The sequence below is a fragment of the Genypterus blacodes genome, unplaced genomic scaffold (genome assembly GCF_046128005.1).
Source record: "Genypterus blacodes isolate CSIRO-AG114 ecotype Tasmania unplaced genomic scaffold, CSIRO-AGI_Gbla_v1 ptg000030l_1, whole genome shotgun sequence".
NCBI lineage: Eukaryota > Metazoa > Chordata > Actinopteri > Ophidiiformes > Ophidiidae > Genypterus > Genypterus blacodes.
In genome coordinates, this window is record NW_027466843.1 from 5008278 (window position 1) to 5032210 (window position 23933).

The window sequence follows — 23933 nt, forward strand, 5'->3', positions numbered from 1 at the left end:
CTTTATCGTGTGAAGCTGTTTAAAGCCCCTTGCTAGCTCTCAGCACTGTGTGGGTGTGTGTGTGTATGTAGGAGGCTGTATATGTGTGTGTGTGTGTTCCCTCCCTGCAGATGATGGAGGCTCAGGGAAGTCCCTGTTTCTACGCTCTGCACCCTCCTATGCTTCTCTAAGATCTTATCTCTGTGTCTGTCTACAACCATTTTTCCATCCAGATATTTTATTAGAATTGATATTATAAATAAGAAATATTATGTATGCATAAACTGAATGTCTATATATTTGACAAAATAGCAATGCTATAATAGAATACAAAGCACAGATAATGTACACCTGCACCATCTGTCTTTAACACTTAATGATCTGCGTGAAAATAGACAAATAATAATGCTGATGATCAATACATTTTTGGTAATACGGGCAACAATCAATTGTATAGATTTAGCCATTTATATGTATAATGTTGTTGAAGTGCCACCTATAGGCCAAATTTATACATATTTTGCAGGATTGGCCAGGGTTGACATTTACAATGTGTCCTTTAGATGTGTTTGTGATTACACAATGAGTTGCAATTAGCAGCACAAACTCGGTCCTTCATTGTCCTGTGGCTGAAATTTCTGCTGGATTTCAATTTTGTTTTGCTTAGGTTTAGTCACTACAAGACCATGACACTGTAGTGAACGCCAGCTTGAAGTAATTACAAGCTATTTCTTAACATTCCCACATCAATGAGTCTTTTCTTGGTGCAATAGTACAGCAGATAAATATGAAGACATCATTGAACTACACAGTCAAATACATGAAGTGTATAATCTACATTTTATTTGATATCTCAGGCAATTTTCCTGAAAACCACTGCAGGTTACTCTGCATGCACTCTGTCACAGACTAAGTCAGTCTTAGAAGATCAAATAATCACAACACAATAGATTGTAATAAGTGCTGACACAGTAAGAAAAAGGTTAAAACAGCATAAAAGTCAGAGTCATCAAGCAAGCACAAAGGAAAATAAAAGAGAGGACACAAAGCACACAAACTGTTTGTTACAGTAAACTTCTTATGAATATGACATATAACGATTCAGGGAAAAAAGACAAGACAACATTTGTGATTCTGATTTCTTTGTTGTACAGGGCTTGTAAAAATCTAGAGATCTAAAAACACAAGATAAACCTAAAGAACAGGTCTGTGAGGACGTCCAAGAACACAGTGTGCAATTTTATTTTGTATTTCCAATTTTGATAACATATTGTTTTATTGGTATGGGTTGGTATGGGTTCAAATATCACATGGTTGTCTGCATAACTGGGAATTGGAAAGATCCCAGAACTCATCTAAGTAATTACCAGGGGAGGTATCAGTAGTAGAAAAAACACTCTCCATTAAGTACACCAGAGGACCCTGAATCAATGCGTGATGGGCCTTGCAAATTATGACTGTACTTCATGCAAAAATACATATCTGTCAAACAAGCACAATGGACGGAGTGCATCAGACACCAATACCATGACGGCTGGTTTCCTGGACAGAGATTAAACATAGACCAAAACCAAAACCAAAACTAAGCAGCCTTTAAAACCAGATTAACATTTGGCTTGATCAGACATGGTTTGAAATAGTCATTGATTTAGCCTAGTTCTGAATGAATTGAAATGATTTCCTGAAGAAACATTAGAGCTACTTCAGGACTAAATGAAAACTTAAATTAAACTTCCAAAGAGACAGGTGATTAACTTCAGATTAATGCTGTCTTTTAACAGAACCACATGGATTACCTGGTCTATTTCAATCAAGACCAATGAGAAACACCAGCCAGACATATACTTATTGAGAGGAATAACTAATTCTGTAATTTAGATTCATTCATTCCGATTTACTATGGAAATCCTTTCAGAGCAGTTTTGCATTGTTTGATTGTATATATATGAATAATATTAAGATGAAGATAGAGGCAATGTGAATTATACCTACCAAAAGTACTGAAGGTGTGCTCAATCTATCATATGAACAGTTCCAATCATCATCATCTGCTTTACCTATAAGGTTGATGGTTCTCAATTTTTCCTGACAGCAAGTCTTTTAACTGGTCGAACTCTCCTTTGTTGGTAGCCATTACTAGGCCTAAATGTTTTGGACCATTGCTGTGGTAATTCTAAGGCTGATTTTTTATTTTCACAAATGGAAGAATCAAATGTGATGTTACTAAACATTGTCGTACAAGAGTGAAGTAATGATTATAATAAGGAATCTTATCTGTAGTTGTTGGTTTGTCCTTTTGCTACTTTTCCATCTGCATTGAATTTCATTCATTGCAGATTGATTTTTCTTTAATTTCAGACAGTTGTATGTTGCTGATCTTCCATAATTGCTTGTCTTGACACTATTTGCTTCAATTTAGTTTCACAATACTCACTAAAGTCATTTTCTCTTCTGCTTTGCTTTCAGAATGCTGATTCCATAATTCATTCGCCTTTTATGATCCATTCCATCTTTTATGAGCACCTTCAGGCCACCTGCACTAATGTGGTTTAACCCAGGTGAATTGAATCTTGTTTAGGTTTTTGTCAAGGACCCTATAGTCAAAACGTAAGTAAACCCATTTTTAATTAATGATTAAGTGGTTTATATCAAAGCCTACTCATGGTCCTTTGTGTTTGGCCTCTCAAATGAGGAGACTGTGACAATTATGTTATGTATGAGAACAGGACAACGCAAAGACATGAGGACAACCCGGTTCTCCCATTTCTCCCACTGCGACCACATGTGGCGAAACATGGAAACAGCACATTTACAGCACTAAACCAAATTAATAGGGTATTTTCTGTCCTTTCTCAAATATATATGACACAGGATGGCAGCACAAGACCGCATTCTACAACAATACAAAAAATCATATTGAACGATGTTTTTTTTCAATCTTGTAACCATTTCACTTTTAAAACATTTTGGCTTTATTAGCCCATGTCAATTGTGATCTAACATGTGCTTTACAATAACAGGGCTACAGAATACAGAATAATTTGCCAACATACAGTAACTGATGGTAATGGGAATTATTTGTTATCACTTAAAAATGTAAACAACAGTCTCACTTTTTAACTTGTGTTCAGTGATTATATTTTGATACTTCAAATGACATGAAAACTGCAACCCGGTGGACAAAATTAAGACAACACCGATGACAACAAGTTGGAGCGGGGGGAAGAAAGAACAAACCACTAATTACACCAAACATGAGAGATAAGAAGGTAAACTGTAATATTACTACTACTATAGTGATAATAATAATAAAAATACTCATGTGAACCGATTTCGCATGCTGTGTTTTTCCTCAAGTTATATCATAGTTGAATGAAATAGCCCGAGGACACTGATGTAATATGATGGGATATTAGCTCCCAAGGGAATTCACGATGTTCATCTGAGTGAAGTGCGCCGCGTACCACATCGATTTGAAAACAACAGATACCAGTATTGAATGTCGACCCACTTCGAAATGGCGCGAATCGCCATATGGTTCTGTACTAATGCTGAACTTAACTGTCGCAGAAAAGTCTGTAGGTACATTCAGGACTCGCCATATATACAAAGTCTACATTAAGGATTTAGATACGTGAAAGAGGAAACCGAAAACTATTAGGGCCAGAGTTTTCTGGTGGGAACAGCTCTTAGGTTGTTGTGAGTGGCTCTTAAAAGAGCCTTTTGTTCATCTCAAACGCATTTCAGCAATTAAGTTGCTGAAATATTTACTTCTTCGCTGCCCTCTTAGCAGGGGCCTTCTTCGGTTTGGGTGCTTTGGCCTTCACGACCTTCTTCACAGCTTTCTTGGGTGTCGCTGCCTTCTTCACCACCTTCTTCTTGGGGCTCTTTACTGCTTTCTTGGCGGCTGGCTTCTTGGCGGCTGCCACGGGCTTCTTCGCCTTCTTAGGAGTAGCCTTGGCGGCTACTGCCTTCTTGGCTACAGGCTTCTTTGCCTTCTTCGGAGTTGCCTTGGCGGCAACAGGTTTCTTCGCCACAGGTTTCTTGGCTTTAACAGCGACGGGCTTCTTTGGCTTCTCGACCGCCTTGTTGGCTTTGAAAGATCCGGAGGCTCCGGCTCCTTTGGTCTGGACCAGTGATCCTTTCACAACCAAACTCTTGACGGCAGCTTTAACGCGGGCATTGTTCTTCTCTACGTCGTAGCCTCCTGCAGTAAGAGCTTTCTTGAGAGCGGCCAGAGAAACACCTTTCCTCTCCTTAGAAGCGGACACAGCCTTCACGATGAGGTCACTGACGCTGGGACCAGCCTTCTTCTTGGGCTTGTCTGCCTTCTTTTTGGGAGATTTGGCCGGAGCGGCGGCGGCGGCGACGACGGGAACTTCTTCTGCCATAATGATGCTGATAGAGTGTTGCTCTGTCCGATCAGTGAACGGTCTGACCGCTGCAGAGGCACAGAGTGGTACTTGTACACAGTGTGAGAACCGTGTAGACTCAATCCAGCACGGCGCGGAGTAGGATTCCTACTGAGCTCATCTGTAAATTGTGTTTGTGTTGTGCTAAAAGTGGAAAATACACATCAGGAAGAAAATCGGTGATATCGAATAGATCTTAATTTATCAGTAAAGTACAGTTTAAAGCTTCAAGCACCCCCTCACTGCCGTCGAAGCGTCAGTTTCCCCAATAATTTAGCTCATACTGGTATTCGTGCACATTAGGAAATTAGATTAGATTCAACTTTATTGTCATTGCCTGTCACAATGTCAAGCAACGAAATGCAGATAGCTTCTAATCAGAAGTGCAAAAGCGTCAAAACTAATCTGGAGAGATGTAGAGCAAATCCTGTGTGGCATCGGTCGTTTGCATTTACTGTACTGCTTATACACTGCCTGACTTTTGTTTTGCCACTTGGATTTTGTCTTTTGTTTCATATATACTGATATATATAGATCTATATATACATTACATTACGGTCATTTGGCAGACGCTTTTATCCAAAGCGACTTCCAATAAGTGCGTTCAACAAAGGTAGATAAAAGAACTTCAGGTCACAAGAATAAAGAAATATAGTTATGGATGACTATTTGTAGATATTTGTGTAGAGAAGCTACAATGAATTCACATCATTTTACAATGAGCGATTCCAACTGCACCGATCTTAGTTGGGAGTTTATTATTGGACTTTTATTTTCCCACACACCTTATGGCAGCTAGCGAAGTCATAATTTTAAGTGTTGGTGCCCCCGATCCAAAGACAAAAGGACCAAGGAACCCCTTGTCAGGTCTTGGGAACTGTTTGGCTTGATGTTTAGTAAAACATAAGTGCCATTACGACCGAGGAGTGTATCGGGGCGGTGTTCATACATTGCTTGGCGACTATTATAGCCTAATTGGCGAACTTTTCTCTTTTCAAAAGGTGTGTGTGGCTCTGAAAAGAGCCTTTGGGGTTGTCAAAGTAGTCTCATCTCGAGTTTACTTCTTGGCGGGCTTCTCGGTCTTCTTAGGCAGCAGCACAGCCTGGATGTTGGGCAGAACACCGCCCTGAGCGATGGTCACTCCGCCAAGCAGCTTGTTCAACTCCTCGTCGTTACGGACGGCGAGTTGCAGGTGACGAGGGATGATACGGGTCTTCTTGTTGTCACGGGCGGCGTTTCCAGCCAGCTCCAGGATCTCAGCAGTCAGATACTCAAGCACTGCAGCCAAATAGACGGGAGCTCCAGCACCAACGCGCTGCGCATAGTTTCCTTTGCGTAGCAGCCTATGGACTCGACCGACTGGAAACTGAAGACCAGCACGAGAAGAGCGAGTCTTTGCCTTTGCCCTGGCTTTACCACCGGTTTTGCCACGTCCAGACATGATTCTAAGTTATTTTTAAACAAAAACTGCGAGAAATAGTTTAGCGTCTGAAAAACCAGATTATATCTGCGCTACTAGTTGGCCATTGGTCAGCTGGAGCTTTTCTATGATCATCCAATCAGAAGCTCACACACTCACAGTGTATTGCAATCTGCACCGCCCCTTTTCACTTCTGAGAACAACAGATGGTCATCCTAAGAAGTATTTCTGCATGGGCCAATATGTTTCAAGTTTCAAGTTTTATTTGTCATGTGCACAGTAAAACACAGGCCATACTGAGCATTGAAATTCTTTATGACGTGACAACAGCATACTGAAATTGAATTGAATGTGCAATAAAAACATTGGGCAAAGTACTATGTATAAGAGGAAATGGAATTAAGTGCAGACCAGTCTATATACAACAGATTAAGAATATAATATAAAAGACAGTATTACTATGAGATAAATCTAAAGTGGCATGAGTGCCGATGGAACAAAGATATAAGGTAGATGTTTTATCAAACAATGCAAGAATTATTTTATTCTCATATGTTTGTGTGTTGACTTGCATTTCGACGCCTTCTTAAAACAATCGCCTGTCATTTTTTCTGATTTTTCAGGAAACACAAAAAACTGAACCATTTGTTGAATATACGATATTTACTAACAATTTTAATCAGGGGTGGAATGGCACAATCAAAACAAGTTTAACTGAGGATGTAGGCAATTTTACCAGAGGTGGCCAGCATCATGAGATGATTTAGGCAAAAAAATAATTTTTTGTAAAAGGCAATTATTTTAAGAGGGTGACAATATCTATCCTAAGTGCATACCTATATAAGGGGATGATTGATTTGGATCAGTCAGCTTTTTGTTTGCAATTGCAGGGTGATGTGTAATGTGAAGTAATAAGATGGAGAGATAAGTTTATTATCCTGAGGGAAGTTACTGTGCAACAGTTACAGGAGCAAGACTCGAAAAGTTTGGGTAAAAAAATAATGTTATGTGAAGTTAATAAGTTATAGTCCGATCATGTCACCTCTTATCGGTTCACTCAGCTTCTGCTCCACAGTTTCGGGAGATACTTGTCATAAATGCCTTATTTCCCGTTTTAAAAAAAATCAAACTTCGGATGACTTATTGCGGACTTATTGCAGGATTTATGAGCTGTGTTACTTCAACATGTTTTTCGTTATACACTTTATAATTCTGATAGAAATGTACGTAGGTCGAACACATGTCTCCTTCAGTGTGAAGTCATGTGGCTCTTAAAAGAGCCTTTGTGTGTATTCTGAATTGGTATCACTGAGATTATGCTCTCTCGCCGCGAATACGTCTGGCCAGCTGGATGTCCTTTGGCATGATGGTCACTCTCTTGGCGTGGATGGCGCACAGGTTGGTGTCCTCGAATAGACCGACCAGGTAAGCCTCGCTCGCCTCCTGCAGAGCCATGACAGCGGAGCTCTGGAAGCGCAGGTCGGTCTTGAAGTCCTGAGCGATTTCCCTCACCAGACGCTGGAAGGGAAGCTTGCGGATCAGCAGCTCGGTTGACTTCTGGTAGCGACGGATCTCTCGAAGCGCCACTGTTCCGGGCCTGTAACGATGGGGCTTCTTCACGCCGCCGGTGGCCGGGGCGCTTTTACGGGCAGCTTTGGTTGCCAGCTGCTTCCTGGGGGCTTTGCCACCGGTGGACTTACGAGCGGTCTGCTTGGTTCTCGCCATTGTTGGTTTCAGGGATTCAAATATGGGTGTCTGTGATTCGCGCGAGGCGCTGAACTTAAAGCAGCGACCGGCGGTGGATAATGACGCTGCTGCAGATCGCCGCTCCATGATTGGTCCGGGTCTGCACCGCCTAAAGTAGTGCTAGGTACGAAACTTGATCCTATTCTCCTGTAATTCAAAGCACACTGATCCCTGCTGACCGCCTGAGCAGCACAGTAAAGATGGATTACCTGAACATGACATTTTATAATTTAACATTTTAATGTTAAATATAAATTCAAGTTAAATTTCAATTGCATGGGATTTGCTGTGGATTGCATGCAACATGATGATCAATACAATTCTATTTATTCTATTTGAGCTACACGGACAAAACCTCACAATTCAAACGTTACAAGTGAAATCAACTTTTTGATGCTTGTTGGGGAATTCTATAACCAACTCAACGGAACAATTGTTTCGGACACGTTCTGTACTGTTTTGAGGCTCAGAGCTCAGATAACTGCTGCTCTGTCAGCTCTATATCAATCACATCCTCAACACAAACAACTGAGTGTACATAATGTTGCTGAATTAGTGTCCTCAATTTGCTGACCCGTTATGTTTATTGTCAGTTTTCATGGCCTTGTCTTGGGAGAAATATCTTTAATTTTCTGAACTATCTCTGTTTTGTTTTTTCTGAGAGTAGATGCACTGATATGTAAATGCACAGCTCTTTCATGTTTTCACTGCCCTGAGCATCAGGCCACAGTATTGGAGTTTGTAGATATTAACCTATTCATAACAATAAAACATTTGCTCTGCTGTGCTTTTTGCAATTCTGAACAATTCGCTGGAGATGGGAAAAAGAAACACAGGTTGCCGACCCCTGGGTTAGTCCCATGTGAACTGGACTTCACTTGACAAAGCTCTTCATCCAATACAGAGTGCAGAGTGGGTTCTCTGGTTGCAGTTTAACTATTGAAATTAAGGAGTGTTGTCTGTCAGTCCAACAACTGAAGGCGGCAGGTCTAAGAGGCAGGTCTTTGCTGATGAAAACAGTCGAAAGGAAAATGTGTCTAAGCTCTGTACTGCCACCCAATTGCTCTGTTGACTTTTCTCTAGGGGCCCAAATCTTGAAGTGGATAATGCCAAAGTTGCGTGACATGGTGCAGTCAGCTGAAAATGTCTCAATAAGTGATTTTTATGAGCCAACAAGTATGTATTTGTTTCGCTTGTTTTAAAGCATTTGCTGTAATTGGAGTAACAGTTGCTTAATTCATTACTTTCATGAAGATATGATTAGGATTAGGATTCAAGTGCACCTGTGAAATAATTATTTTTATTGATTGATTCAATTTGTTTATTTCGTGTGTCTGAGTGGATAACATGAACAATCGAAAGATGATTGTTAAAACTATCTCATAATGCCTCCCCGTTCTCATTCAAAATTAGTCAAGAAGGTGGTTGTGGGAGGGGTGTATCAGAAACAATCTCCCTGTTGTTTCTGATGCACTCCTTCCACAACCACTGAGGTCTCCAAAAATAGTCAATAAAAAAGTATTACTTATTATAATAGTAGTTTATTGGTGATTGTAATGATTTGGCAGATATAACCTCAGCCGCACGTGTCTTATAATTAGGCTAATTTTGAATTGTCGAGAAAAACACTGTTGTAATTGTTCAATTCATTTCGTCATGTGTATTCAACTGTATAACGTTTTTGTAATATAATATTTGGAGTTAGTCTGCCTACCGTACATAATATAAAGAATGGATGATTGCTCAAGCTGCCAGCAAAGATCAGTGTGCTCTGCACTATAGAAAGCATATGCATAGTCCGGGGCGTCCCGGCGTTACTTTAGGCGGTGCTGCTCTTGACCAATCAGGGAGCGGCGATCTGCAGCAGCGTCATTATGCCGCAGCCGGTCGCAGCTTTAAGTTCAGCGCCTTGTTCGTCGTGGCACACTCACATATCACTCCCTGAAACCAACAATGGCGCGAACCAAGCAGACCGCTCGTAAGTCCACCGGTGGCAAAGCCCCCAGGAAGCAGCTAGCAACTAAAGCTGCTCGTAAAAGTGCCCCGGCCACCGGCGGCGTGAAGAAGCCCCATCGTTACAGGCCCGGAACAGTGGCGCTCCGAGAGATCCGTCGCTATCAGAAGTCAACCGAGCTGCTGATCCGCAAGCTTCCCTTCCAGCGTCTGGTGAGGGAAATCGCTCAGGACTTCAAGACCGATCTGCGCTTCCAGAGCTCCGCTGTCATGGCTCTGCAGGAGGCTAGCGAGGCCTACCTGGTCGGTCTGTTCGAGGACACCAACCTGTGCGCCATCCACGCCAAGAGAGTGACCATCATGCCAAAGGACATCCAGCTGGCCAGACGCATCCGCGGCGAGAGAGCATAAACTCAGCGATACCAATTCAGAAAACACACAAAGGCTCTTTTAAGAGCCACACACTTCATATTGGAGGAGACCATGTCCTTTCCGACTAAAAACCAACTAAATGTCATTTGTTGCAGTGAGTTGATGCTCATCAAAGGATTAAGATGCAATGAGTGATATTACACTTACACAAGTATATAGAGGTGTACCTGTAATATGTTTCTAGTTCTCTTCCTTTTGCACTGGCTAGCCCTGTGTGCTATCTCTGGCACTGAAGTAATCTAAGAACAAGTGGAGTACTATAGACACCTTTTATTTTTTTTAATAAATGTTTTAAATTGAATCACGTAATGAAGTGACCCAATCCCACTCTTAGATGTACAGCACTGCACATTCTCTTTACATCTGATTAATGTATATGACAATATCTGATATTTAGAGTCAATGCAAACTTTTTTGTCACCTAGACGATGAAAATGCTCTTCAATTGTATTGATTTTTCCATTCTTACTTGGTTGATAAACCCAAAGGCCCTCTCCACAACCTGAGCTATTTCTCCAATAGCTTTATCTTATCTGTGTGTGAGAGGTTGTTAGAGTTTTTTCAGTAAGAAGGAATGCCCTCATCTACCTCATTCAAACCAAAGGTAAAAGTGTCCAATAAATCTCCGACACTCATTTACACTATTGTCAATTTTATCAAAACCTAGTAAAACAAAACTTATCAGTCAGACAATGTGTTTTCCTTGAATTGTAGATATGAAAGACCTGTTGGCACTGTTGACAGTGTGTCAGTTCAACTATTGCATGCGATTTGCGCATGAATTGCATACGCAAATCGCATGTCTATGAATTCATGGTTTTACACTTCTGCATGAACTGAACTCTCACAAAAATTCAATTCTCTCTCTCTCTCTGGCATTGTAAGGACTCATTATTTCCATTTACTGACACTCTCAGTTTTGGGGTTTCGGGGCCTTGCTCAAGAGCACCTCGGCAGTGCCCTGGTGGCAAACTGGCAACTCTCCAGCTGCCTGACCAAATTTCGTGGTCGCCCCCTTACTAATAGATACCTCAATATGTAACCTTTCTCACTTGGCTGCCTAAACATAATTTAGGATGATACACAAAATACACTGATTTAGGCTATGCATCACTGTTAGCTGTGCTTATATTGCAGGGCAAGTAGGAGGAACAAACCCCTCCTTACATTAAAATCCTTTTTATGAATCATAAAAAAGATACTAAAATGAGATAAACAAGATTTCCTGTTTGTGTTGCTGCCTTGCTTTATGTGATGTTACCTTGTTGCCTGTGCAGTCCATTTCTTCGGTTGTCCCTCTGGTTGGAGCAGATACAAGAGCGGCTGTTATCAGTATGTGAGCTCCAGCAGATCCTGGAGCAGTGCAGCAGTAATTCACTCAGCACATACTCAGAACAGTTACAGACAGAACTGCAAAACACAAATAATCCAACTTTACAGGGTAAAATACACAACAAAAGCAGGAATTTGGTCTTTAATTTTTTTTAATAAATGTTAGACAATTGTTTTCTAAGCAAAATATACAAAGTTTAATAACTAATTGGAATGAAATGGGTCTTTCAGTGTTACATTCAATTTGCATTAGGCAAAATATATAACAAGCACACTGACTGTAACTCTTGTTTGCTAAAACAGATACAGCACCACAGTGCATTTTATTTGAATAATCAAAAATACCAACTACAGGGCGAAGTACACAGATGTGTTTTATTACATTTGACATGTTTTCTTGTTTGTGTGTGCACTCCCTCTCAGGCCTACTGTGCCAGTTTAGGAGCCTCCTTGCCTTCTGCCCATGATGTTTGGGACTACACTTTCCTGCAGGATCTCGCCAGGAGATCAGGAGGCACCCATGCCTGGATGGGAGATTCTACTTCCAGGTTAGGTTCTAACATGCACATTATAGACTTGTATTATGGAGATATATGTCAGGATTCGACTTTAAACTATATCAATCTGTAAATGTCCACTAACTCTTAACTTGTAGATTGGATATTAATTAGAAATTGAATATTGATTTTTATAAAATTATTTTAATGGGAAGATTCACATTGCAAGTAAAACCCAAATGATATTTGAGATGTCATTCTATCCTTTTGAGTCTTCTTTGCGCACAAATATCCTGCTGAACGTTCCTGCACACTCTGCTGCCTTAATGGACACAAACTGCATGAAATTGTTCTCTGCTTGTGTGCAGGGCTGGAGGTGGGTGGATCAAAGTTCTTTTACGTACCAAAACTGGAACTCACACTTGAGCGTCAGCAAGTACCCATGCATGCCAATGCCAGGGGTAAGACACAAGAGTTCCATATGATTTCTTGATTTTTCTTTTAGTAGCTACTTGATGCTGGTGATGCTGGTGATGATGTGATACTTGACTACTGGTCCAATTCTAACTGCAATAGTGGAAGGCCCTTCATCTGTGTGAAGAGCACGGATACCTGCTGATCATCATCCACTGAAGAAGTTGATTGAGGACATCTTGGATGGACACAAATGTCACAGAAGAGCTGATCAATTACACAATCATCAATTTTTACTGTACATAGAAATAACTTAGTTTTGCACAATCAAAGTTGTAAAAATATTTTTAAAAAACGTTTGTTATTATTTTGAAATAAATGTTTTGCATATTTGAATTGAAATAAACTGTATTTTATGTACTAAATTGTTTCCTTGCTAAATAAGTAGAAACTTTGCCAACCAGCCAACTGTGAGAAAGGTGAAGTGTAAGGGTTAGGGTTGTCATAGCAAGATCTAATCTGGTTGGCTGTACCCAAGGTTGAAAACAAAGAATCAAAAGTCTATATATCTAAGTGGCCTTCAGTGGGTTTAGTGTAGCATTGATGGAATTAATTTACAAAGACAACTCAACTGGCAAAAGCGACAAATATATATATATATATATATATGGGTCAGTATGTATATGCAAAAAAGATCTTCCCAGGTGATCAGCCTGTGTCAACAAGATTAGTCTGTTAGCGCATAATGTTATATAAGGAATAAGGTATTGTCAGTGAATGATGGATGCAAAATTAATCCTGATTTCGTGATATGTGCAACCACAGTACAGCTGAGTATGCTATTGTCAGATCCAGGATTAATGTAACTGGGACCCCTCCATTACGCCCTCTTGGTGGCGTCTTAATTTCTGTAACAGTATGGATAGTGGCAGAGACGCAACGTTTCAAATCGGAGACCTGATGAAAGTACTGCATGCCCCCCATCGGAGAAACCGTGACACTGCAGTGAAAGTACAACGTCCAACAACTGAAGTCCAGTCAAGTCCACCAATCACAGGCTGGGAAAGCACGCAAGACTATTTGCATGAAACGCATTATATATGTAGTTTTCTCCGGCTTTCTCAACATCCACTTCAACAGACACTCTAAGAAGTAAACATGCCTGAACTGCCAAAGCCAGCACCCAAGAAGGGCTCAAAGAAAGCTGTGAGTAAGACTACTGTCAAGGGTGGTAAGAAGAAGAGGAAGACCAGGAAGGAGAGCTACGCTATCTATGTGTACAAAGTTCTGAAACAGGTCCACCCTGACACCGGCATCTCCTCCAAGGCTATGGGCATCATGAATTCTTTCGTGAATGACATCTTTGAGCGCATCGCTGGTGAGGCCTCTCGTCTGGCTCATTACAACAAGCGCTCCACCATCTCCTCCCGGGAGATCCAGACCGCTGTTCGTCTCCTGCTGCCCGGTGAGCTGGCCAAGCACGCCGTGTCCGAGGGCACCAAGGCTGTGACCAAGTACACCAGCTCTAAGTAATTGCTGCTGGTCCCTTACACCCAACGGCTCTTTTAAGAGCCACACACTTCATCTGTAAGAGAAATTCATGTTTGATGATGATGATTTAAAGATGAAATGACACATAATTTGAATATTAGAATAATAACAAAAATGTAAGGATACTTTCCTGTTCGGACAGCACAAATCATTCTGATCCATACACTGACAAGGGCCAAGTGTATTCTGATAACTGGATAACATCTCACACTTGTCTCCACTGAAATGCCCAGCTGTTTAATTGGTATTTATTTGCTTTTACAATATGCCACATATGTGGGCCAGTATGGGAGCAGGTGTGCTTACAACACCAAAATCTTAATTGAGCTCAATTTCATAATTTGTTTCCCTCCCTCTTGTATGATGTGGATGTGATATTATTTAAACTTATCCAATATCACCCACACTGTTATGAATTGACTGCTGCTATGATATCACTAAATTTAAAAACTGGGCAGTTCAACCACTTATTTCACATTCTAGTTACACCTTGACACCTGCTTGGGGTGAGGATGACATTGCACATAATCTATGAATGTCAATTGTAATGTTAAACATATGTAACTTTAGCAGACAGACATGCCATGTTATCTTCAAAGTCAAAGTTCTCATTGTGGGGGTTTACTTTGGAATAATTAACAGTGGCCACTATACAAAAAATAAAGTCTCAAAGTAAATATTTTATGTGACAGTGGGAATGAAATGACCTTTGTAATATAGTTCGGTGGTAGTTCAAAATCATAGAATAAATGAAACGCTGAGTCTGTCCTTGTTCATACCTCAGCATGGGGCAAGTGTGTTTGCAGACACCCAACTAACGTCAGTATAATGCAAAATCTAATGCAAGAAATGACGGTTAATGTTTTCATTCTATCCACAAGCATACATTCTTACTCTCAGGCAAGTTTGATTTCGATTAAAATGTATATGAAAACAATTAAAAGAGAAAGTCAGAGAGTAAATCTTCACACAGTGGTAGTTATGACATGTTTAAAGCCTTTCAAAACTAAATGAAGTAAGCGTACAAGCTTCTCTTTACGTGAATATGAAGATATAGCGGGTCGCTATCAGATTCACTCGATGCGAACGTTGAGTTGTTTTTATAGACGTGAATATTCAGGATTTATCAGTGAAGAGAAAACACAAATGGCTGTAGATTGCTACTATACAAAGGAGCGCTGTGATGGATTGAGTCTACACGGTTCTCATGATGTGTATTAGTACCACTCTGTGCAGCCGTCTGGGGCAGACCGTTCACTGATCAAAACAATCAGCATCACTATGGTTGAAGAAGTCCCCGTCGTTTCGGCCGCTCCGGCCAAATCGCCTAAGAAGAAGGTGGTCAAACCCAAGAAGAAGGCCGGACCCAGCGTCAGCGACCTCATCGTTGAGGCTGTGTCCGCTTCCAAGGAAAGGAAAGGAGTTTCACTGGCCGCTCTTAAAAAAAATCTGGCCGCTGGAGGTTACGACGTAGAGAAGAACAACTCCCGCGTGAAGGCTGCCGTCAAGAGTCTGGTTGTGAAAGGATCGCTGGTCCAGACAAAAGGAGCCGGAGCCTCCGGGTCGTTCAAAGCGGCCAAGTCGGCCGAGAAGCCCAAGAAGCCCGTCGCTGTGAAAACCAAGAAACCAGCGGCGAAGAAACCTGTTGCCGCCAAGGCAACACCGAAGAAAGCAAAGAAGCCTGCAGCTAAGAAGGCAGTAGTTGCCAAGGCAACTCCGAAGAAGGCGAAGAAGCCCGCGGCGGCCGCCAAGAAGCCAGCGGCTAAGAAAGCAGTTAAGAGCCCCAAGAAGAAGGTGGTGAAGAAGGCAGCTACACCCAAGAAAGCGGCGAAGAAGGTCGTGAAGGCTAAAGTAGCCAAACCGAAGAGGGCCCCTGCAAAGAAGGCAGTGAAGAAGTAAATATTTCAGCAACTAATTTGCTGAAATGCGTTTGAGATGAACAAAAGGCTCTTTTAAGAGCCACCCACAGTGTTTTATGAGCAGTTCTAGTTGATTCTGAATAGTATAGTATCAATAGTGTAGTATCCTTACTGTGCCACAATGTAGTATAACTTATTACACAGCAATAAGTAAGGTAGTCAAGTGGGACTAGGGAGCATCTTATCAAATGACATTCCAGTGTCTTAATGTGAGTGTTCACTGTTTCACTTCATCACTTAACATTTCCATTTTACTACACCCCTTCTACCAGCTAAATGTCAGGTGTTGGGAGCCACATATCGTTACCATTGGTGGTGGATCATAGGGGTGTCATGGGTGTCAATACACCATGTAAGTTTCTATTGAAACATGCCATTTACAAAACTATGTGGGAAATCTCCACGGAAAAAATTCATCCAGAATCGAAAGGTGGTAAAGAAGACAATGACTTTGGAGAAGAGAGTGTAAGCTATTTCATTTCATCAACACAAACAAACACATGATGCACATTTAGCAGTGAGGGTACTCAAGGGTCATATCCAAGAACATACCCCCACACCATTACACCATCACCAGGCTGAGCCATTGATAATGTTCATTTCCAACTTGTACCATTCTAATGCCGCAGCAGAAATTGTGACCCATAAGACAAGGCAACACTGTTTCAATCTGTTTTTGTCCAATATTAGTGAGCTGTAGTAATTGGACCTCAGTATCCTGTTCTTAGCTGACAAGAGTGTTACATGCAATCTACATTGTTAATTTATCATTTTAATGGTTTCAAGCAGATTGGATAACATATAATCACTGATTTGATAGGAAATGTTTTCTGGTCAACAACTCAATAATTCTGCATCTGTGTGAGAGTTTGTCACTACTGTCCAATAATTGATAATGTAATAATTTAGTATGTGTACACGAAACCACTATATGGTGTGGGACTGATTGGCACTTTCACAAAATCTTTGACAAACGATCTTCACAATGATTCTGCAGTGTGAGCCCACCCACGAGCCCGCGCTCGTATTCACCAATCATGGATTGGGAACAACGCAGGCTCATTTACATGAAATGTGAATAAGAGCGGTATGTGTTCTGATGGGACTGAACCGCTGCTGTCCCTGTAGCACACTCGAAGATGCCTGAACCAGCCAAGCCAGCACCCAAGAAGGGCTCAAAGAAAGCCGTGAGCAAGACCACGGTCAAGGGTGGCAAGAAGAAGAGGAAGACCAGGAAGGAGAGTTATGCCATCTACGTGTACAAGGTCCTGAAACAGGTCCACCCTGATACTGGCATTTCTTCCAAGGCCATGGGCATCATGAACTCCTTCGTCAACGACATCTTTGAGCGCATTGCTGGTGAGGCCTCTCGTCTGGCTCACTACAACAAGCGCTCCACCATCTCCTCCCGGGAGATCCAAACCGCTGTGCGTCTCCTGCTGCCCGGTGAGCTGGCTAAGCACGCCGTGTCTGAGGGCACCAAGGCTGTGACCAAGTACACCAGCTCCAAGTAAAATGCGGCTGTTACTTCCACAAACACCCAACGGCTCTTTTAAGAGCCACATATTTCAATTTTAAAGATGAAATTCCTGACGTCCCCGGTCCACTGTGGTACCAAGAATTAAATGAAACGTATTGAAGCAAATCAATGCATTCTATTGCTGAATCTGTAATTGCACTGAATGTGATTTCACTGCTATCTTAGTGAAAACAGCATGTGCTCCCAAAAATGTTTCCCCACATAATATTTACACATAACCACAATTTAAATAACTGTTATATCAGTCCAATGTTGAGACTAACAATCTGAACATTTTAAAAAAATTTACGGGACATTGAGCTCAGGAAAATTTGGTGCTACATTTGAATGCATTTTTTTCATGTTGTGCCTTCTGGTATTGGTTTGTATACAGAGGGGAAGAGCAGCATCAATGTTTGTGATAAGTGTTCAAAAGGAAACCAGGCACATGCAAGTAAAACTGCAAGATGTGGGAGAACTGATAAATGCCACCTTCAAAAACGAAATTAATTCAACAATAACAAATTGTCAAGGTCTTGCTGTTTCTCTACATGTAATGTTCATGGTGTTACTGTTCAATGTAGGCAATTGTCATTTCATCACCCAGCACACACCTGCCGTATTATTGAAAAGTTGTCCATTATGGAATTTGGTTTTGCAAACCGTGTTTTACATACTGAGCAAATTAATCTCCATTCCTCAGCTTGTTTATCCTTTCAAAATATAAGAACTGAATTATGTTTATAATTCAATGCGAAGTGGCAGTTTCACAAGGCTGACAGCTGAGAATGGAGTGGGGGAGTCTGGCAGGGGTGCGGTCTACTCTTGAGTTTCAGCGGGCAATTTCAAATCACAGTCATCCAATAGGAATTCAGGCACTGGGTCGCTCCTCGCCAATCAGATATCGAGTGCCTGAAACAACGTCATCATTCTACGCCCGGTCGCTTCTTTAAATACGGCGGTGCTCCCACGTTTTCGGGACACACTTTTTCTGTGAACACCAGAGCAATGGCAAGAACAAAGCAGACCGCCCGTAAGTCCACCGGTGGCAAAGCCCCTAGGAAGCAGCTTGCAACCAAAGCTGCCCGTAAAAGCGCCCCGGCCACCGGCGGCGTGAAGAAGCCCCATCGCTACAGGCCCGGAACAGTGGCGCTCAGAGAAATCCGTCGCTACCAGAAGTCCACCGAGTTGCTGATCCGTAAACTGCCCTTCCAGCGCCTGGTGAGAGAAATCGCTCAGGACTTCAAGACCGATCTGCGCTTCCAGAGCTCCGCTGTCATGGCTCTGCAGGAGGCTAGCGAGGCTTACCTGGTCGGTCTATTCGAGGACACAAACCTGTGCGCCATCCACGCCAAGAGAGTGACCATCATGCCAAAGGACATCCAGCTGGCCAGACGCATCCGCGGCGAGAGAGCATAAACCTAGCGCTTCCCGCCTTACCCCCAAAACGGCTCTTTTCAGAGCCACACATTCCACATTGAATGAGCATGGCTTTCTTAATATACACCGATGAGCAAGATGTGTGAGATGTCAAGAATCGGAATACGGTGATGGTCCCCTTACAACAATGTCTACTTTGATAACGTCTCACCGTTGTTGAAATATAAATGTGGATGACTGGACTCATGTAGTAGACGTAAAGCGCTACTTAATGTAGCTGTGTAGTTTAGGATTATTAAATATAGTGAAATATGGTGCAGTCGTAATTCCCCAGCTGTGACTTTCAGTTCAAATACTAAGTGTCATTGTCAATTGAACATGCCCGTGTCACCATTGACAATACCAGCATGCAATCATCTCATTATCAAAATGAAAAATTCTCACATGACAATGGTCCACATGAAGGACTCGAGCACGTTGGCTGCGGGAAACAGGTCATATAGGTACTTGATACAGAATGATGTGGACATTGAAAAAATTAATCACTTGTCTCAAAGAAGAGCACAGATCATTTATCAGCATCTTAAGTTTCACATTGTGGAGGACACTGAATATTTAGTGAGGAAGATCGATTTTACTCTCTGCAATTCTTAAATTGTCCGATCAGATGGAATCGTTGCATGACATGCATATGCATCAGTCGACGTAAAGATATAAAAATCAAGTAATTCTTCTCAGGTTGGTTTCGTTGTTGAGAATGTAATCTGCGGCCGATGTAGAAATACTTCTTGGCATGGCCATCTGCGCTCAGAAGTCAAAAGGGGCGGTGCAAATTGCAATACACGGTGCGTGTGTGAGCTTCTGATTGGATGATCGTAGAATGGCTCCAGCTGACCAATGACCAACTAGGAGTGCATATATAAGCTAGTTTTTCCCATTTATCGGCATTCTGTCAAACTTGCACCGTGGTAAAAATCCCTCAAAATGTCTGGACGCGGCAAAACCGGTGGCAAAGCGAGAGCAAAGGCAAAGACTCGCTCTTCTCGTGCTGGACTTCAGTTCCCAGTCGGTCGTGTTCACAGGCTGCTGCGTAAAGGAAATTATGCCCAGCGCGTTGGTGCTGGAGCTCCCGTGTATCTGGCAGCAGTGCTTGAATATCTGACCGCTGAGATCCTAGAGTTGGCTGGAAACGCCGCCCGTGACAACAAGAAGACCCGTATCATCCCCCGTCACCTGCAGCTCGCCGTTCGTAACGACGAGGAGCTGAACAAGTTGCTAGGCGGAGTGACCATCGCTCAGGGCGGTGTTCTGCCCAACATCCAGGCTGTGCTACTGCCCAAGAAGACCGAGAAGCCCGCAAAGAAGTAAACCTGTAATGATACCAGCATATCCCTTTTTAAAAAGGCTCTTTTCAGAGCCACGCACAACTTTGAAAGAGATGTGTTCCCCTTTTTTATAATATTCATTCCTTGTTTTTTCTCAACACAGCTATTTCTAAATTTGCCCATCATCTCTCTGACACCAGAGCATTTTAAATGATGGAGAATGTCCACCATTCATATAATTTCCATAACCATGCTAAAATACTTAGTAAACTAAGTGCACAAAATTGGGGAAAGGCTGTCTAATGTTTGGAATAGCACTCATAACTAACAAGTCATAAAAGCCTACACATGTTGTATACAAATGAAATGAGGGCTTGAATAAATAAAAAGGCCCCAAGGCTGGGTTAATGAATTCAATCTTTTAATTGATTGCAAAATCAAAATATGAGTTATCCCAAGGCACTTTTCACAGATAGCAATGACCTCACAAGAGTAGGCACCTGCAACAGTTTCAAACAAACTCCTTCAACAGGAAGAAATCTAAAGGCAGAACTGGTCTTTGTTCGATCTTAATTCCGGTGCTGATGTATTTCGCAGTATCTTGTGACAATTCCCTCCTGTCTGCAGCCATCCTTGAGATAAGAACTCTAGACAACTGCCCATCAATCATCAGCAGGGACAAGTTCAGTCACGCCACGTGAAAGCAAGCAGCATTATTTCCTTAATCCACTCACAACAGACTGAGGCCAGAAGTAACACAACTTTGTTTCTTGAACAAACATGCAGAATAAGCTAAACAAATCTTGTTATTATAACTCTGATTACCTGAGGTTGGCAGTAGCTACATTTTCTGTGCACTCACACACACTGTTTTCTCTCTACTGGCAGTTCCCAAGTTACAAAAGATATGTCTTCAGCATTTTTCTCAGTCAAAAAGGGTTCACAGTCCATTAGGTCAAACACAAGCACACAACAAAGGTACAGCAAGTACTTAAGTGGTTGACCAAAACCCTAATATTTGAAAGCGTGTTTCGATGCCATCAGTTGCTGAATAATATCACTTTCTTTAGAAACAACGCACATAAAAAAATGATATCCCAATGTTTGAAATGTTGAATCATCATTGTTATCAATATTATTAGATATTATTTTGTTTGTTTTGTGCGTTTTTTCACAACTACCACTGGAAAAACTGTAAAACTTAAGACATAAATTGAAAAAACTCAAACCCAAAGCTCCATTATTGACTATGTGTGTATCTAATGCAGGTGTGATGGAATTATGACTATGTATGCACATTCTTTCAGTTTTATGTGTGTGGCCTACCTGCTCATCAAACATACATAGTGGTCTGCATACTTCTACTTCTCTCATGCATTGTCAGGATTTATAGCTAGCTGTTTGAGAGTACGTGTGTGTTTGTTAGGGGTTCTTAGTTGTATTAATGGATAAATATGTTCTCCTTCCAGAGGGGACCTGGTGTTGTAGTACTAGCGGTGTCATGAATTACTTTCACAGTTTATTCTACGGATTATATTCGTCCCTTTTGGCTTCTTGTGAGATCAGTGCTACAGGGCATTGAATATGCTTTTATTTATCTTGGCTGCCTGATATCCCCAAACTGGAACGTCTGCTCGTCTCGGATCAAGGACAATAGTAAATGCGACCTAAATTTGCTGTCCTTGGCGGCCACCTGTGGCCACAGTGGCATTACAGTGAAAGCTCGTCGACTAAGGGTCCAGTCACATCCACCAATCACAGGCTGGAGACTACGCAGGACTATTTGCATGTAAGGACTATAAGACGACTTCGTCCTTCCCTTCAATCATATCGGTCATTACGCTTATATTTGAAACCATGCCTGAACCAGCGAAGTCAGCACCCAAGAAGGGTTCAAAGAAAGCAGTGAACAAGAGCGCCGTCAAGGGAGGCAAGAAGAAGAGGAAGACCAGGAAGGAGAGTTACGCCATCTACGTGTACAAGGTGATGAAGCAAGTTCACCCTGACACCGGTATATCCTCCAAGGCCATGGGTATCATGAACTCCTTCGTCAACGACATCTTTGAGCGTATCGCCGGGGAGGCATCTCGCCTGGCTCACTACAACAAGCGCTCCACCATATCTTCTCGGGAGATCCAGACCGCTGTTCGTCTCCTGCTGCCCGGTGAGCTCGCCAAGCACGCCGTGTCCGAGGGCACCAAGGCTGTGACCAAGTACACCAGCTCTAAGTAATCTGTTATCGTTCCCTTAACAAACACCCAAAGGCTCTTTTAAGAGCCACACACTAAATATGTAAAGGCAAATTATGTAAAACATCATGAGAATAGTAACCTAACATTACCGAACACTTTCTAATGTGTCTGAATTAGATGGACATTGAACGTCCGACGTATCTAACGGTTAACTAAAACCGTGCAGTGCAAAATTGGGTGGCTGCTCACTGCCACGAAGCAGGTGCCAGGATTAGAACGTACGATCCGTGCATGATATTCATTTGCCTCAATAGATCTTCCCCTTCAATGCTGACATGTCATTACATTCTAAGCAGAAACATCCTCTTCAGAGTTTTGGGCTGACTATTGCCTTATGTATAGTAGATAATTAGCTCAGTCATTTTGGATTTTCTAGTTATATCTTATATAAGTTAATGGAGTTAATATTATTCTGCGCACAAGTTATGAATGTACATTTTCAAGACAACGTTTTGCCAGGTTATCAAAGTAAGCACGTTTTCACATTGTGGGGAATATCACCGTTTGGGAAATTTACGGGTGCCATTATACAAAAAGTAGAGTTTCTCAGTGAATAGGTGAAGTCTTTCACCATTAATACTCGGTATGACTGATATGCTGATCATCTTCATGTAGTATGGCCGAATCCAATTGCCATAAAGGGTGAAGGGGGCGGGGGCAGATTGTGTTTCGTGGAGCGCCCCAGCGGAGTTTCTGATTGGATGATCATAGTACAGCTCCAGCTGACCAATGACCAACTAGCAGCGCATATATAGCTTCCGTCCCTGGCGTTAACGATCAATAACTTTAGTCGTGGAAACAATCGCTCAAAATGTCTGGACGCGGCAAAACTGGTGGCAAAGCGAGAGCAAAGGCAAAGACTCGCTCTTCTCGTGCAGGACTTCAGTTCCCAGTCGGTCGTGTCCACAGGCTGCTGCGTAAAGGTAACTATGCCCAGCGTGTTGGTGCCGGAGCTCCCGTCTATCTGGCCGCTGTTCTGGAGTACCTGACCGCTGAGATCCTAGAGCTGGCTGGAAACGCCGCACGTGACAACAAGAAGACCCGTATCATCCCCCGTCACCTGCAGCTCGCCGTCCGTAACGACGAGGAGTTGAACAAGCTGCTAGGCGGAGTGACCATCGCTCAGGGCGGTGTTCTGCCCAACATCCAGGCTGTGCTGCTGCCCAAGAAGACCGAGAAGCCCGCCAAGAAGTAAAGTCGCAATGAGATCAGTTTAACATCCCCTTAAAGGCTCTTTTCAGAGCCACGCACAACTCTGTAAGAGAAATGTTCACTAACAGGAGCCCATATTTCCCCTATTGAAACATTTGAATACTGCTACCCAATCTTCAACCGCCTATGTATGAATCACGAAAATGTAACCTAATTACACCATCCAAGTACTGTGCCTACTTAACGTTGCTGTGCATAATAGAGATGTGATAGTAATGATCCCTGCCCGCTGGAGTGCCAATCCCGTATGAATGTGAATAAGTGCATAACGTGCGTCTGTTTTACATAAGTCTAAGTTCAAATACAGCATGGTAACAATGTTTGTACATAAAATAAACAATGTGACTTTTGGTATGCATCATCCCCTCTGTTAAATCTTACAAGTCCTGTTAAGCTGAATAGTAGCTTTCGGTTTATATGAGCCCAGTATATGGATCGGTGTGTAATCAAGGCTGAGATGCTTTGCATAGCTGCGTGTCAGTAGGGGACCCAAAACCACTTAGTTAATGTGGTAGCCAGTCTGTCTGCCAGATGCTGCAATTATGTGTATGTTAATGAAAACCTGATACAGTCATTTTTTATAAGTGGAT

At 42.1% G+C, this 23933-nt stretch overlaps 10 protein-coding genes across 10 annotated transcripts; 7 read left to right on the forward strand and 3 right to left on the reverse strand.

The window, feature by feature from the left end:
• Positions 1-3746: 3746 nt before the first annotated feature.
• LOC142994937 (histone H1-like) lies at positions 3747-4370 on the reverse strand. Its single transcript, XM_076145834.1, has one exon. The coding sequence runs from the start codon at positions 4368-4370 to the stop codon at positions 3747-3749; it is 624 nt and encodes a 207-aa protein (XP_076001949.1).
• A 1070-nt stretch (positions 4371-5440) lies between these two features.
• On the reverse strand, positions 5441-5834 carry LOC142994940 (histone H2A). The gene has a single exon (XM_076145836.1). It carries the CDS (start codon positions 5830-5832, stop codon positions 5449-5451), a length of 384 nt encoding a protein of 127 aa, XP_076001951.1. The 5' UTR covers positions 5833-5834; the 3' UTR covers positions 5441-5448.
• Positions 5835-7125: 1291 nt separating this feature from the next.
• LOC142994939 (histone H3) lies at positions 7126-7536 on the reverse strand. The gene has a single exon (XM_076145835.1). The coding sequence runs from the start codon at positions 7534-7536 to the stop codon at positions 7126-7128; it is 411 nt and encodes a 136-aa protein (XP_076001950.1).
• A 1974-nt stretch (positions 7537-9510) lies between these two features.
• Positions 9511-9921, forward strand: LOC142994787 (histone H3). Its single transcript, XM_076145639.1, has one exon. The coding sequence runs from the start codon at positions 9511-9513 to the stop codon at positions 9919-9921; it is 411 nt and encodes a 136-aa protein (XP_076001754.1).
• A 3422-nt stretch (positions 9922-13343) lies between these two features.
• On the forward strand, positions 13344-13718 carry LOC142994764 (histone H2B 1/2-like). Its single transcript, XM_076145605.1, has one exon. The coding sequence runs from the start codon at positions 13344-13346 to the stop codon at positions 13716-13718; it is 375 nt and encodes a 124-aa protein (XP_076001720.1).
• A 1299-nt stretch (positions 13719-15017) lies between these two features.
• On the forward strand, positions 15018-15635 carry LOC142994708 (histone H1-like). Its single transcript, XM_076145527.1, has one exon. It carries the CDS (start codon positions 15018-15020, stop codon positions 15633-15635), a length of 618 nt encoding a protein of 205 aa, XP_076001642.1.
• Positions 15636-16794: 1159 nt separating this feature from the next.
• Positions 16795-17169, forward strand: LOC142994709 (histone H2B 1/2-like). The gene has a single exon (XM_076145528.1). The coding sequence runs from the start codon at positions 16795-16797 to the stop codon at positions 17167-17169; it is 375 nt and encodes a 124-aa protein (XP_076001643.1).
• A 1013-nt stretch (positions 17170-18182) lies between these two features.
• On the forward strand, positions 18183-18593 carry LOC142994797 (histone H3). Its single transcript, XM_076145653.1, has one exon. The coding sequence runs from the start codon at positions 18183-18185 to the stop codon at positions 18591-18593; it is 411 nt and encodes a 136-aa protein (XP_076001768.1).
• Positions 18594-19530: 937 nt separating this feature from the next.
• On the forward strand, positions 19531-23909 carry LOC142994841 (uncharacterized). The gene is made up of 3 exons (XM_076145714.1): positions 19531-19918; positions 21441-21594; positions 22922-23909. Exons 1-3 carry the CDS (start codon positions 19539-19541, stop codon positions 23324-23326), a joined length of 939 nt encoding a protein of 312 aa, XP_076001829.1. The 5' UTR covers positions 19531-19538; the 3' UTR covers positions 23327-23909.
• LOC142994904 (histone H2B 1/2) lies at positions 21734-22219 on the forward strand. The gene has a single exon (XM_076145789.1). It carries the CDS (start codon positions 21737-21739, stop codon positions 22109-22111), a length of 375 nt encoding a protein of 124 aa, XP_076001904.1. The 5' UTR covers positions 21734-21736; the 3' UTR covers positions 22112-22219.
• Positions 23910-23933: the final 24 nt, after the last annotated feature.

What these genes read in the sequence shown, in the direction of transcription:
- LOC142994940 (XM_076145836.1), bottom strand. Translation starts at nt 5,832, where the DNA reads ATGTCTGGACGTGGCAAAACCGGTGGTAAAGCCAGGGCAAAGGCAAAG.
- LOC142994797 (XM_076145653.1), top strand. Translation starts at nt 18,183, where the DNA reads ATGGCAAGAACAAAGCAGACCGCCCGTAAGTCCACCGGTGGCAAAGCC.
- LOC142994937 (XM_076145834.1), bottom strand. Translation starts at nt 4,370, where the DNA reads ATGGCAGAAGAAGTTCCCGTCGTCGCCGCCGCCGCCGCTCCGGCCAAA.
- LOC142994764 (XM_076145605.1), top strand. Translation starts at nt 13,344, where the DNA reads ATGCCTGAACTGCCAAAGCCAGCACCCAAGAAGGGCTCAAAGAAAGCT.
- LOC142994709 (XM_076145528.1), top strand. Translation starts at nt 16,795, where the DNA reads ATGCCTGAACCAGCCAAGCCAGCACCCAAGAAGGGCTCAAAGAAAGCC.
- LOC142994841 (XM_076145714.1), top strand. Translation starts at nt 19,539, where the DNA reads ATGTCTGGACGCGGCAAAACCGGTGGCAAAGCGAGAGCAAAGGCAAAG. An exon ending in ACCGAGAAGCCCGCAAAGAA is followed by an intron (nt 19,919 to 21,440) that starts GTAAACCTGTAA and finishes GCTTCTTGTGAG; the next exon opens with ATCAGTGCTACAGGGCATTG. An exon ending in GTGGCCACAGTGGCATTACA is followed by an intron (nt 21,595 to 22,921) that starts GTGAAAGCTCGT and finishes CAATAACTTTAG; the next exon opens with TCGTGGAAACAATCGCTCAA.
- LOC142994708 (XM_076145527.1), top strand. Translation starts at nt 15,018, where the DNA reads ATGGTTGAAGAAGTCCCCGTCGTTTCGGCCGCTCCGGCCAAATCGCCT.
- LOC142994904 (XM_076145789.1), top strand. Translation starts at nt 21,737, where the DNA reads ATGCCTGAACCAGCGAAGTCAGCACCCAAGAAGGGTTCAAAGAAAGCA.
- LOC142994939 (XM_076145835.1), bottom strand. Translation starts at nt 7,536, where the DNA reads ATGGCGAGAACCAAGCAGACCGCTCGTAAGTCCACCGGTGGCAAAGCC.
- LOC142994787 (XM_076145639.1), top strand. Translation starts at nt 9,511, where the DNA reads ATGGCGCGAACCAAGCAGACCGCTCGTAAGTCCACCGGTGGCAAAGCC.